We start from the raw sequence: 13182 nt of genomic DNA on the forward strand, positions 1-13182 counted from the left end.
AACACCAGTATGGAGGCAGTAAATAGCCTTTGTCACAGGGAGATTTGTTTAATTTGCCATCTCCTCCCTGTGATTTTCTTGGACATAGGCCAAGAAGAAAGCAAGTCCCACTGATGGCACCAGACACACTGCCATGCGCAGCAGCCCCCTGGGTTGGTTTCTTGTTGAGGGCTCTGGGAGGAGCCGTTCCACAGAGCAGGTGTGAAGGTGAGTGGTGGGGACTGGGAAGGGAGGACATGGGCCCAGGTGTGGGGTCAGGGGCAGTGAGGAGAGAAGAGGTCCACCTGTCCTCCTATTCCAGATCATTCTGTAGGTTAATTCTGCAAATATTTCCTCCAAGTCTGAGAATCACTGTTTAGATTCCTACCATGCAAAAGACTGAATTGGGGACTGAGAGAAACTCTCAGAGCCTGTACAGCCAGGAATGTGGAGGATAAAGGGTCTGAAGCATGGGGCACATGTTGAGGGACACCCCAAGGGGCTGCTTTGCTGGGTGAGGCTGTTCACCCACAAAAGCCAAGAATCTTCTTGCTTTCACACATCCCTGGTGCACGTGCACAATTTGTGAGTGGGGGTGTGAAGTCTCACCATTGTAGTGGAGGAGAACAATAACCTAGGAGAACATTACTCAGGAGATCTGGGATTCAGGACCATGTTACTGACACTTTGGTTAGAGTATGTGTGCCTCTCTGAGCATTAGCCTCTGTCTGGAAGAGAATAATAACCTGATGATAACCCTGGCCTTGGGAGACATTATGGGTTTGAATTGTGTTTCCATCAAAGTCACAGGGTGAAGTTCTAACCCCAGTATCTCAGAATGTGTCCTTATTTGAAGACAGGGTCTTTGGAGAGGCAATCAAATTTGAAGGAGACCATTAGGATGGGCTTTGGTACAATATGATCTAATGAAAAAGAGAAATTTGGCCACAGAGGAATGCACAAAGAGATGATGATGGGAAGCTACACAGGGAGAAGATGGCCATCTCCAAGTCAAGGAGAGGGATGGGGAACAGATGCTTCCCTCACAGCCCTCAGGAGGAACCGACCCTGCCAACAATTGATCTTGACCGTCTACCTCCTGAACTGCAGGATGATCCATTTCTGTCATGCAAGCTGCCTAGTCTGCAGTACCTTGTGACGGCAGCCCTGGGACCCTAATAGAACAGGTGGTTGTTTGGACTGACAAGGTAAGGGGTGTAAAGGTGTGGTGCAACTATTAGGCATCACACAAATATATGGCCTATGACTGTGCCTGCCACTGTTAAGTGATCATATACTGTGTGCATTTGTGAAACTGTGCACAAAGCCCGGTACCAGTTCGTCCTCACTGTTCACTGAGGCAGAGACTGAGTCTCTGTCTTCTCTCCTTCTCCCTCTTCCTGCTGCTTCATAATCCTGACCAGCATCCGCAGTGGTAAAGAGGTATTGAGCACCTACTGTGTGCTCAGCCCTGAGCTGGAGGCACAGATGCCATGGTGCCACAGATGACATGGTGCCATGGGGGAGGAGCATGTGGAGAGAGAGATGCAGCCTTCTTTTTTATTTTAAGAGGGAGCAAGGGACTCCAGCCTTGCTGGAAGAGTGGAGGAGTGGGAGGAGAAGAGACAGGACTACTTAAATGAACTCCAGGGGCAGTGATTTCCTTGGCTTAGACATCCCTGGGAATGATTTTACCAATGATGATGAGTGAGGAGGCTGGTGGGATCCCCATGCGCTGGGCCCGGAGCAAGGTACTTTGCCTGTAGGTGCGTGTGAAATCCTTCCAGCTCCCATGTGAGAGGGATGCTCAGGCCCACCGCACATGTGAGGAAGGTGAGGTGTGGAGATACTGGTGATTTAGCCCCAAGGTACTCAGCAAACAGCTGGTGGAGCCTGGATTCAAACCCTATTCTCTGGGACCCAGTGTCTGCGTGTTTGGCTCTTCACCGTATTCCTCCCCCAGGTCTTTGATCCATGGCCTGTGTCCCTTTGGTCCCCCTAAACTGTGCTCCATCTTACAGCTCAGGGCTTGCTTTGGGGGAGTTCAAAGGCCTCTCTGTTGTGAACTTCTTCACCTCCCCAGAGCCAGGCTGTGCCCCAACACCCATGCAACCTCCAATCACGGGTTGACACTTGGTGAGGATGCCAAAGGTGGAACTTCAGGCCTTGCCACCGAGGCTCTTAGAGACAAAGGAAGGGGCTGGCGAGGACTGAGTCCTTTTTGACACAGCTCCTCAGAGACTCCAACAGGACAGTTGGGCCCCTCGTTGAGGATAGTCGAGCCCCAAAAAGAGTCTCTGATCCAAGCCTAAGCTTCTGGGGAAGCCGTGAAGGAAAACTAGGGTGCCATTCAGCCAGGCAGAGCAACCAAGTCCACCCAGTGACCACTGGGTGACCGACACCACGGCTGGGCAGAGTTTCCACAGGGTGTGGCACAGCAGCCTGGAGCCTGCCCATTTGGAGCAGGAGGCCCGACCCCGGCTTACCTCTGTGATGCGGGGGTTCGTGCACTTGCTGTTGGCACCAGACAGCTCCAGCCACCGGCTCTCCTGGGCAGGGCAGTGCTGGCGCAGGGTGCACTGGCCTGGGCCCTGGCACCAGCCACATGCGAAGTCTGGGTCAGCCTTGAGGCACAGCCCGCAGCTCTCACGCATGGCTCCACACTTGTAGAGGTGAACTGCAGAGGGGAAGGGCAAGGACAAGGGGTGCTTGGGAATGGCAGTGGGGACAGTAGGGGCCCAGAGAGAGACAAAGAGTGCAGTGCCAGCCTGGGGTGATGGGGCACAAAGGCAGTTTTGCCCCCTTAGCCATTCTGATGCAAAAAAGAACTTGAAAGAAAGTCCAGGCCTGAGTAGAGGGACTGAAATGGGAAGCTCTGGGGGTCTCCATTCACTCAGCACTCAGCAGCCCTTCCCAGGAAGTCCTCTGCACACCACCTCCTACCAGAAGCCCTCAGCCCAGGTCAAGCTGTACAGAGCCCATGCTCAAGAAGTAACCTAGAAGCACAGATGGTGGAGAGGCTGTGAAGGAGGGGCTCAGAGGGAGAGGGACAGTCACTAGGAGGCGGGGGCAGAATGACTCCCGCGTGAATGCAGGACGGCTCCTTCCCTCTCTACCCCATCCCTTCCCCTCCCTCCCCTGCTAGGCCCCAGCCCTTCCACACCTTTATTCTGAGCTGGGTTGTCGATGTTGAAGTGCCCATTCCATACGACTGTCAACTCCACGGGCAGGTTGTTGATCTCCATCCCTTCATAGGAATACTGCAGCCAGGTCGGGGAGGAGGAAAGAAGAAAGTGGGGTCACAGAGAGTTCTAGAGAGGGCCCAAATGATCAGCCTACGGCCGTTAAGAGCTCACAGGCTAAAGACTGGCCAAGACTGTGCCTGTGTGCATGTGTCTACCTGTGTGCACACAAGTATGCACATGCACATGTGTGTACAGGCAGGGAAGGGAATATCAGAGGGGGTGGAAGATAACACAGGGGTGGGCCAGGCCTCCAAGCATGCCCCTGTGGATGCCAGCTCAAGGAGCAGATGGGAGCAAGCCACTAGGTCATCTCCTGTGGGTCTCAGGCAGGAGGCCTGCTCCCACCCCCTGGAATTTCCTGAGAGGTAAAACCGAGGGAGGAGTCCACTTCCTCTCTGGCTGCCCAGGGAAACCCTGGTCCCTAGGCCCTCCCAAGTCTGCAATTAGATTGGGGAACTCTAATTTCCAGGAAATGTCCAGGGTAGGTGGATGCTTTACCAAAGACCTGGGGAGGGGTGATCACTTCCCAGGCAGGGCGGTGGTTGCAGAGACTAAGAAATGAAGGAGCTACACCCTAGGGGGATGAGAGGCTGGGGGTTAAGAGAGAAGAGGACTAGATGGGAGCTTGTTGGTGACGGGGAAAATCCTGAGGACCTTGGAGGACAAATCTGGAAATCTGGGCCTGGATGCTGCAGACAGTCACCAGCTCAAAGGCAGGCTCATGCCCAGATTCCTGTTGTGCTCCTGTCCTCAGAGGGCTCCTCAAAGTCCTGCTCCCCTACCTGGCTAAGAGATAGGAGGTGGAGGGTGGAGAGAAGAGGGAGATGCTGGCTTGAAGATGATGGTGGAGGGGGCAGTCCCCAGGCATGATGGCCCCTAGTCTGCCTTCCCATAGCAGACCCCTCTCAGTCTCCAGAGAAAGAGGGTTAGCAGAGGGAACTTAGAGCCCACCCTGGGCAGCAATTTCCAACCCCTACCTGGTGATTTTCTCATTATTCCAGCCGACTCTGCTCGCCACAAGGGGCAGGATGGAAGAATGGAAATGAGACAGATTTTCTGCATGGGAGGGGCTGAGGCCTGGCAATTTGTTGAACGAAGTTAGTCCAGAGGACCAGGTTTGAAGCTGTGTTTGCAGAACCTACAGGCTGTTTTAATTCAAATTTAATTTGAATTAAAAATTTGGAGGGCTGGGCTAGGGGAATGTTGATGGATATCACAGGAGGCCACTGAGGCTCCATCCTCCAAGTTGGCCATGGCACCTTCATGGACAGGGAGGGTGGCCGCAGGACATGGGAAAACACATCTGGGAAGAATCTCAGAGGGCTACCGCCTCTCGGCAGGGACAGGTCTGCACCCTATTTGTAGGAGCTTCTAAAGGAGATGTTCTAATCTTCAATGCAGAAAATTGCCCTAAATTCCTGAGTTACGGAATTTGCTCCCATGAGAACAGACTGTGACTTGACATTGCCCTCATACAGCAACCACGGGGGGACGTACCTCCAGCCACTCCTGGCTCTGCCCTAGCATCCAGAGTTCTAACTTCCTCCCTGGCAACGCGTGCCAGGGCCAGAGAGCTAGGTTCGGTGTTTGTCCCACAATGGAGGAGTTTGCAATGCACCCCCCTCGTTGAATCTCTCATTTGACCAATGGCACCTGGGCCAAGGCCAGGGTCCGAGCTCACAGAGTAAAGCAAAGTTTCCTAGCCCTGCAGAAACCACAGTGGAAACTTTGATCATCATAGAACTCAATCATCAACTCCCCAGAGGTTGTCTCTGCAGCTGGGTCAGGCTGGGTGGTCCTAAGTTGTCCTGAAAACCTCTTCCACTTTAGACTGGTGGTTCTTAGAGTGGTCTATGGATTCCTTCAGCAGAATCACCCAGGGGGCCTACTAAAATGCAGATTCCAGGGCCCATCCCAGATCTGCCGGACTGGAATCTCTAAAGATGAGGAGCAGCATTTTAGGAGCTACTCTGTGATTCCAGTGCTGGTTAAAGTTAGAGAATCCCTGCAGTCTATTAGAAGTAGGGAGGCAGATGACTGCCCCAGTGGAGGGAGAAGGGTATAAGAGAGGGATGCCCTCCTTCCTTGTGTGTGTTTGTGTGTGTGTGTGTGTGTGTGTGTGTGTGTGTGTGTGTGTGTGTGTGAGAGAGAGAGAGAGAGAGAGAGAGAGAGAGAGAGAGAGAGAGAGAGAGAGAGAGAGAGAGAGAGAGAACTTCCAGGCTTCCAGTTCCTTCCTCCAGCCACATTCAATTTCTTCCCATCCTTCCCATTTCTCTCCTTGAAAGTCCCAGTGGGGAAAGGTGATCTCAACAGGCTTCAAGCTGCTGCCTGGATGGCTCTGAGCAGGGCTGGCTGTTTCACCCCAAGCTGAGCACCATCTGATCACCTAGAGGCAGTGCTGGGGCGGGCTGAGCTCTGACCTGTAGGAGGGATGCTGACAGTGGCTATGTCAAGATGGGAGCCTGGCTTCTGCTCTCAGGCCTAGGTCTGGCCAAGACACAAAGTGGAAGCAGCAGGTGGTGATCAGGAGTGTTAGTCAAAAATCAATAAATCCTCATGCCGCCTCTCAGGAAGGACCTGACATCCCACAGAAAGGAAGGCAAAGAATCCTACATACATATGCATGTGAGCATCTGTGTACCCAAATGTGTTTATGTGCATGCTGACTTGAGGAGACGTTAGCACACATCTCCATGTTATCTGTATGTCCATAAGTGCACACACACATAGACACACAGTACAATTCCACAAAGTGGTTCTGCCAGTGACCAGCTGTGTGAAATGAGCAGATAATCCAATTCTTAGTTTCCCCATTGGTAAAGCGGGAATTCAAAGCAGTACACATCTCCTTGGATTGGCATAAGGATTCAAGATCATGCACAGCATGCTCCGAGCATAGTATCTGTCATATAGTCTAAGCACTCAAATGTGATTGCGTATTTTAGTCTATGTGCATGCAGTTGGGGATGCTATGCAAAACTATATTCGTGTTGCCTATGTTTATGTTTGTGCAGAAAAATAATAGCAGCCATGCATTGAGTGTTTCTGTGCCAGACCCTTAATATGTATGGGGATGTATACATATGAGAACGCTTATGTGTTCTGGTGTGTGTGTGTGTGTGTGTGTGTGTGTGTGTGTGTGTGTGCGCAAGCATGAATTTTCTCTTTGAAGAAATTGAAAATAAAAAAGACATTAGGATCACATGTGCTGGGCATTTCTTTCTCTTTCTCTCCCCCAATCCTGGGATCTAATGATTATTAGAGAAATCGTTAACCCCATGTGCTCCCCCTCAGCCCCGCTCTGTCTCTAGGGAAGTTTCCATTGTTCCTGGAGGCTCTCTCTCCTGTGGATGACCTGCAACGTGCCTGGGGCAGGGTAGGGGAAAGGGGTGGGCATGGCAGACGGAGCCTCTCTGCCTCTGCAGACAGCTGGGAGCCTGGACCACGGGCTCCCATCCCCCAGGATCGCCCTATCTCCACTCCACTTAGCATTTATATAGCTCTCTGTAATCAGCAGGCAGTTAATCTGCACAAAGCTCAGAGCCCAGGGAGGACAGGCTCCAGGCTCCTGGAGGCCGGGAGGTTAAGTGTCTCAATCAAGGTCTGGCACACCATGTGGGGCTAATGGATGACTTTCCCCATTACCTTGGGAAAGTGTGAACCTCAGCTTCTACTTCTAAAGCAAAAATGAGACCTCGATATAACTGAGACATTCTTTCCTCCAGCCAGTCCCTTGTCCCAAGATCTGAGATATTTTGCCGGAAAGTTCTGCCATTTGGGCAAACAAATCTCAACAACCTAATGCCACACAAGAAGCTGGTATGTACACTGTGTCCATCTCTAGTCCAGAGGGCTCTGCTGACCCCTTTTCAGCCATGTCCCAGTAAAGTAGAAAGGGGACAAGTTCTCTTCCTATTGCTTCCCTATCCCTGTTTTGCACGTGGTAAATGATGGTGCCAAGAGAAAACCAGAGGCCAGCATGAGTCCGCGGAAGCTGGGCCTGGCCCCGGCCCTCACGACCAGCACTTCAGCCAGCCAGGTGCCCTTTGCAGCCCCCTCACTGGCATGATCGGCAGCCTCTGAGAGCTGGTGGCCACGCACTATTATTAGCAGCACTTGACATTTTCCTAGAGCATTGGTCTAAAGTAGGCCATGAATACCCACAGTTGCTTCCCCTCCACTGCTGCCTGTGAGTCCGCCCTGTCCTCCTCCCACCAGCCCCTGGGGGCTGCAGCCATTGGCTCAAGGCCTGTCCCCGCATAATGGGGTTGGAAATGGCTCCACCACCCCAGCCCAGTGTCACTCCCACACTGAATTTTCTTCTTTTTTCTCTGCTCTCCTTTGAGACCAATTTATCACCCACCTCCTTCTGCCATCACAAACTCATGGATTTCTTTGTTAGATCCCTTGTCCAAGGCTGTTTCCAATTGTTCATGGATTTAGGAAATGAAAAAATTTGTCCTTCCACACAATCCTCTTTGAGGCTGATCAGACTGTACTCCCAGGAATAACACCAAAGCTGGGGTAGAAAGTGCCCTTCGCTGCTGTTCTTTGCTTAACCTTTGATTAGGGGATGTGTTATGAAACTGGATTCAAGTTCTGAATTTGTGCCTTACTTGCTGTGTGATCTGGAGATGGTCACTTGCCCTCTCTGGGCCTTGGAGACCTCATCTGTAACAGGATTAAGTAGATACCCTCTCAGGTCTATTCTTGTCTGATGGTACCCTGTTTTCTGTAACTATGGTGGGGGTGGGTTGCCCCGATCATGACCCCAAAGATATTTGATGGAAATTGCTTGATGGTAAGAAGCAACCTGACCCAGACCAGCATTTAAACTGGGATTCTACTGCCCCCCATGAAAAGAGAGGCTCCCAGGAAATGTCAGAGCTGAGCCCTCCTGAACCATGTGATTCCAGTGCATCCTAGTAAGCAAAGGGGACTCCTCCTGCATTCTACTGTCTGAGGGGCACACCTTCTGTCGCCTCAGTTTCTTTCTCAGACTTTAAAGTGGTAGAGAAATCACCTCTCCTACAACTAATGGTGTCAAAATTAAAAAGTCATGGAGGCAAAGTCAGCTGAGCTGCTTTGGAAGCAGTGACCTGGGGGCACCCAGACCTGGCGCATGGTGGATGGAGAGGCTGCAGCTCTGAACTCCAGAGGGCCAGAGCGCAGCAGGAGCCCTCCTCAGGTCCTGAGTTGGGGGCAGGGCATGAGCCAGGAGCTTCAACATCAGGTTCTCTTCTTGGTGAAGGGAGCCACAGCTTCCAGGCCTCCAGCTCCAATGCCAACAGGGGCTGGAAGTAGAAATGACCACTGTATCCTGGGACATCAGGCTTCCAGATGTGAAATTCCCAGGGGAGGAGCTATGTCACTTGCTGATTTCTTGAGGTCCAAGGATTCAACACCTGACAAACAGACTGCGCGCACACTGGAGCCCAGCCGTTCCCTTCCTTTCCCCATGGGTGCTGACCATGGTGCCAGCTCCAGGTACCCCATGGAGACACCATGAAGGAGCAGACAGCACTCACCTGCCTGGTGCTGCTGAGACCCTGTTTGTGCTCTTGTTCCCAGGAGGCTCTGATTTCACACCCATGTTCGGGGAGTTCCCTGTGATGGCTAAGGACTCATTTGGTCAGGCAGCTCTCGGCCTGGGAAATGCTGAGGACATTTCAACACAATCTACTTCCAATTCTGGCAGTCAATAGAATGGCAGAGGGTCCCAGCGAGCTTCTTGGAAGCTAAAGTTAGTCCCCAGGGCACAAGGGATCTTCTGACCAAGAGGTTTAGAAGACTAACTCATGCTGTTGTGTGGAGTATCTTTGTCTATTAACGGAGTCAACCAAAGGCCAGGCCATGGGGCCCAGTTTTATGACACTCGTGTCCCTCTCTTGGGCACAGCCATCTGAGGCCCACAGGCTCTATCCACCCTCCTGACATCCCCAGATCCTTGGGTCAGCTTCTCTGAAGAAACAAGGCTGTTTTCCCCACAGCTTCAGATCCTCACCAGCCTTCTGCAGAGTCAAATGTGAGACCCAGATGCAGGTCTCTTTCTATAGGGAGGGTCTTGTTTTGGAGAGAATGACTTGAGCCAAACCCTTGGGGCTGATCTGCTTGAACTCAGAATTTATGGGGAAACAGGAGGTGTTTAATATCTCCTTTGCTTGCAGGTTTAATCTGGAGTGCTGCAGAAATCTGAAAAATAGCCTGGCAGCCAGGGGAGGAGGGGGATGGGCCACACAGGATGCCATGGGGACAACTTCTGGGGTTTCAGAGGTTGTGAGAGCAGTGACCAGTTCTATCACTGTAATGCTGAGTGACCTAGGGCAAGTGTGTGGGCCTCTCTGAGCTCCATTTCCCCCTGGACTACTTCCTGCAGGAAGAGTAGAGTGTCCCACGAAATCCTTTGTCTGGGACTCTCCTGGTCGCACATCACATCTCCAAATACAGACACTGCATGTAAGTGCCCAGGTGCAACTAGAAGAATACATAGGAAGCAGTGTGACATAGGAGGGGTCCTCAAATCCAGACCACTTCTGCCACTCACTAGTTGTGTGACCTTGAGCAAGTCACTTACCTTCTGGCACATTTTGGGGTGCATTACCCCAAAGTGAATAGAGCTCAGCTTCTGGGCCTACACTTGCACACTCAGCCCCTTCTAAGGCCTATGTATCTAAGTTGTACTTATTATATTTTGGTCTTAAAGAAGGTCTCCAAATGGTATGTCTCACCCCACAAATCTAGATCTGCCCCTGCTTCCAGGCCTCTACTTTCTCTTTTGTGCAGTGAAGAAAAATTTAAAGTTCCGATGACTTGAAAATGTTCTGAATCTATGTGTCTAGTGTTTGTCTCTGAGCATCTGGGCACAAAGAAGGGAGCCCAGAAAGAAAGAGAGAGAGAGAGAGAGAGAGACCAGAGCAGTAGCTGGAAAGGCAACATGGCAGGTGCGAAGGGAAGTCAGGAAAGGTGATACACAGGTGGGGTTCACTGTGGGGTACCTAGGAATTAGGTAGACAGCTGTCGGCAGCCTGGGGGCTGCTGACTACTCATTGATAGGGCTTGGGCTTAATGTGGATTTGCTACACATTGGGCAGGGTTTGCGCTGATCTAAGCAGCGCTCTCCTAGCCAGCTCCTTCCCATTTGTTATTTCCTCCTGCCAATGCTTGGTCTGTCTCAGAAGCCTTCTCTGCTGAGAAACAGCCTCTATGTAGGTGTGAAGGTGGTGGGATGTCTTTGGGGCTTGTTGAGAAGGCAGGGCGCAGGGCTTTCAGAGCTTCTCAGGAAAGAGGATGGACATGAAGGTACCTGGAGCCCAGCGTCTGCCCACAAACAGGGCTCACAGCTCCACGGCTGGTCCAATATCCCTTCTAATCCTGTCTTGCATGGACAACCTTCATCACAAAACATTTACAACTAGGGCCAGGCCCTGGGTGACCTCAGAACCCAGCACGCTGCTGGGGCAGGTACTGTGGGGCTGGGATGTGCCAGCAGGCATGGGGGAAGCAGGTGGGCAGTTTTGTGCGTGTTGAGGAAACGACCGCAGGGCTGAGCTGATTTGGCTCCTAGAAGACAACAGTGATGCGGGTGGGACTGGGGCCTGGTTTGGCAGTGGGCAGGGTTGGGCGACTCACAGAGGTGTTCTGGCACTGTACGCTGGAGCTGTTGAAGCGCAGGGCGGGCACTCGCTGCTCGCTGCCCTGAATGTTGAGGATGCATTCGTAGCCACGCTGCCCAGACTGGGGCTGGGGGAGGTTCTTGGCCTTCAGCGTGATAGGCTTGATCACCTCCACGGGCACCAGGATCTTGTCCACTCGCAGCAGCTGGGGGCAGTCCTGGGGACAGAGGGCATGGCTCAGGCTGGGCAGCCAGGAAACCAAATGAGCAAGGACCTCTGCAGACATAACCTGGATGTTCCCTGTCTCCACCCTTCCATGGACACACCCACAGGCGACCCCTGAGGTGCTAGTGCCCACCGAGTGGGCAATGCACTGAGGACAGAAATGAAACTGAGGAATCCGAAGTCCTAGTGTCATATCTTGAGGTGGTTCCCACCCTCTTTGGGTTCCATGAAAACCTTCCCTATGCAATCCGGATTCTCTGACACTCCTGTAGCCTCCTCCTGGCACCCTTCTACCCTAGTAGAGACTGCCTCTGTGGGCTAGGCCTCCCCTCCCACTGGGGACTGATGATCCCTTTGCCTGTTAAGTTCCAGGCTGTCAAGAATTGGGATGCACAGACCATGTGAGAAGCTCCACAGAGAGGCAAAGCCCTGGGCCCTGTTCTGCCCCTGGAATGTGAGTCTTGACTGCCGCAGGGGGGCTGGGAGGGCCTTCCCTACATGGGCTGAATCTGATGTTTGAGAATGTTCTGGAATGGGCCCCAGAGGCCTCATAAATCCAGAAAGCTTCTGACCAAGCTCTAGGATGTCCTGGCCCCAAAGAAATGCCTCTCAGAGTAGAAACACTCTGAGCTCTTTCTGGATGCTAGCAATGGGCACACTTAGCCCTGGAGCCACAGGAGCCCAGATGGCCTTTGGGATGGAGACAGTGAATCACTGGGCCCCTTTTTCCTGGGGCTATCAGCTTTGTCCAGGGAGGGCTGGGGACACAAGGAGGTCAGAAGAAGGAGGGTGGGTGCTCTGCCCAGTTGAGTGGTAGGAGCTGGTGTGTTGCTGTATTCTCAGGAGCTGTGCGGAGGAGAGTCAGTATTCTAGCTTTTGCTGATGGATGTGGGCAGGCGTGAGGCCTTCCATAACACAAGCATGGCCTGGGCATCCCCTGTGCCAGGCAGGTCCCACCATCCCCCAGATTCCTCCATCTGTGGCACTGTCTGGGGCATGCCAAGACAGATGGTTCCTGGGCAGGTTGATCATCAAAAGCATGACACACGTGTTCTTTCTGATGGTGCTTTGTCATGGGCTCACCACCAACTCTCAGCAGAGGCTTCTCTCCCCGCACCTTAACACTTGTCCTCAGCAGAGTAAGGCAGAAAGGAAGCCACTGGGAAATGGTGGAAGGGAGGGGTTCTAGGCAGTTAGGCAACTGGCAGCTGTCCCTCCCAGGTCCCAGAGCAAACATGAGCCAAATATCTCCCTGTGCCATTGCGAGCTACACCATAACAAGACTTAGGCTCAGAGGGAGAAGGCTTGAACTAACTCTAGTACCCCTGAGCTGCTGATGAGCTCTGGAACTCTGAGCATATCACAGCCCATTTGAAACTCAATTTCCTTATCTATCAGTTGAGTGGGACTCCAAGGCCCTATCCATCTTAACCCATCATGATTCCATGATTTGGAGTGGTTGTTCCCTCCATCCTTTCTGATCATCCAACAAGAAAAGAGGGAAAGAGAGGCAGGGGAAATGGAAGCAAGAAAGGGAGAGAGAAAGCTATAAGGGAAGCTAGGAGACAGAGAGGAAGCTGGAGGAGCAAGACCATGGTCCACAGATGGACCAGCAGTGGAGCCTTGTTTCATGGGAGTGCCCCAGGCCCATTAAACTAATCCCTCCTCCCACACCCCTACAGGCTGCTCACACCTTTATCCTGAAGGGCAGCTGAAAGAGGAGCCACAGATCCAGAAATTCCACTCCTGGGTTTACGTGCCCAGAGGAACTGAAAACAAGGACTCAGAAATCTGCACACCCATGTTCACAACAGCATCATTCACAACAGCCAAAAGGTAGAAGCCACCCAGGTGTTCACTGAGGAATGAATGGGTAAACAAAATGTGGCCTATTCATACAATGGAATATTACTCGGCCTTAAAAAGGGAGGAAACTCTGCTATAACATGGATGAACCTTGGGGACATTATGCTCAGTGAAATAAGCCAGCCACAAAATGGCAAATACTGCAGGGTTCCACTTGTGGGAGGTCCCTTGAGCAGTCAAATTCATAGAGACAGAAAGTAGAATGGTGATGTCTAAGGGGAGACAGGATAGGTAGTTGTTTGATGGGAACAGAG

At 52.2% G+C, this 13182-nt stretch overlaps 1 protein-coding gene across 2 annotated transcripts in view; it reads right to left on the reverse strand.

Annotated features, from left to right (window-relative positions):
* Positions 1-13182, reverse strand: part of PLXNA4 (plexin A4) — a 451337-nt gene that overhangs the window by 76314 nt on the left and 361841 nt on the right. For both annotated transcript variants that reach the window (XM_055392292.2, XM_055392291.2), the window contains exons 10-12: positions 10854-11054; positions 3143-3239; positions 2466-2656 (exon numbers count right to left, since the gene is read on the reverse strand). In XM_055392292.2, coding sequence (XP_055248267.1) covers positions 2466-2656; positions 3143-3239; positions 10854-11054 — 489 coding nt within the window. The remainder of the gene's footprint in view (positions 1-2465; positions 2657-3142; positions 3240-10853; positions 11055-13182) is intronic.

The sequence above is a fragment of the Gorilla gorilla genome, chromosome 6 (assembly GCF_029281585.2).
Source record: "Gorilla gorilla gorilla isolate KB3781 chromosome 6, NHGRI_mGorGor1-v2.1_pri, whole genome shotgun sequence".
NCBI lineage: Eukaryota > Metazoa > Chordata > Mammalia > Primates > Hominidae > Gorilla > Gorilla gorilla.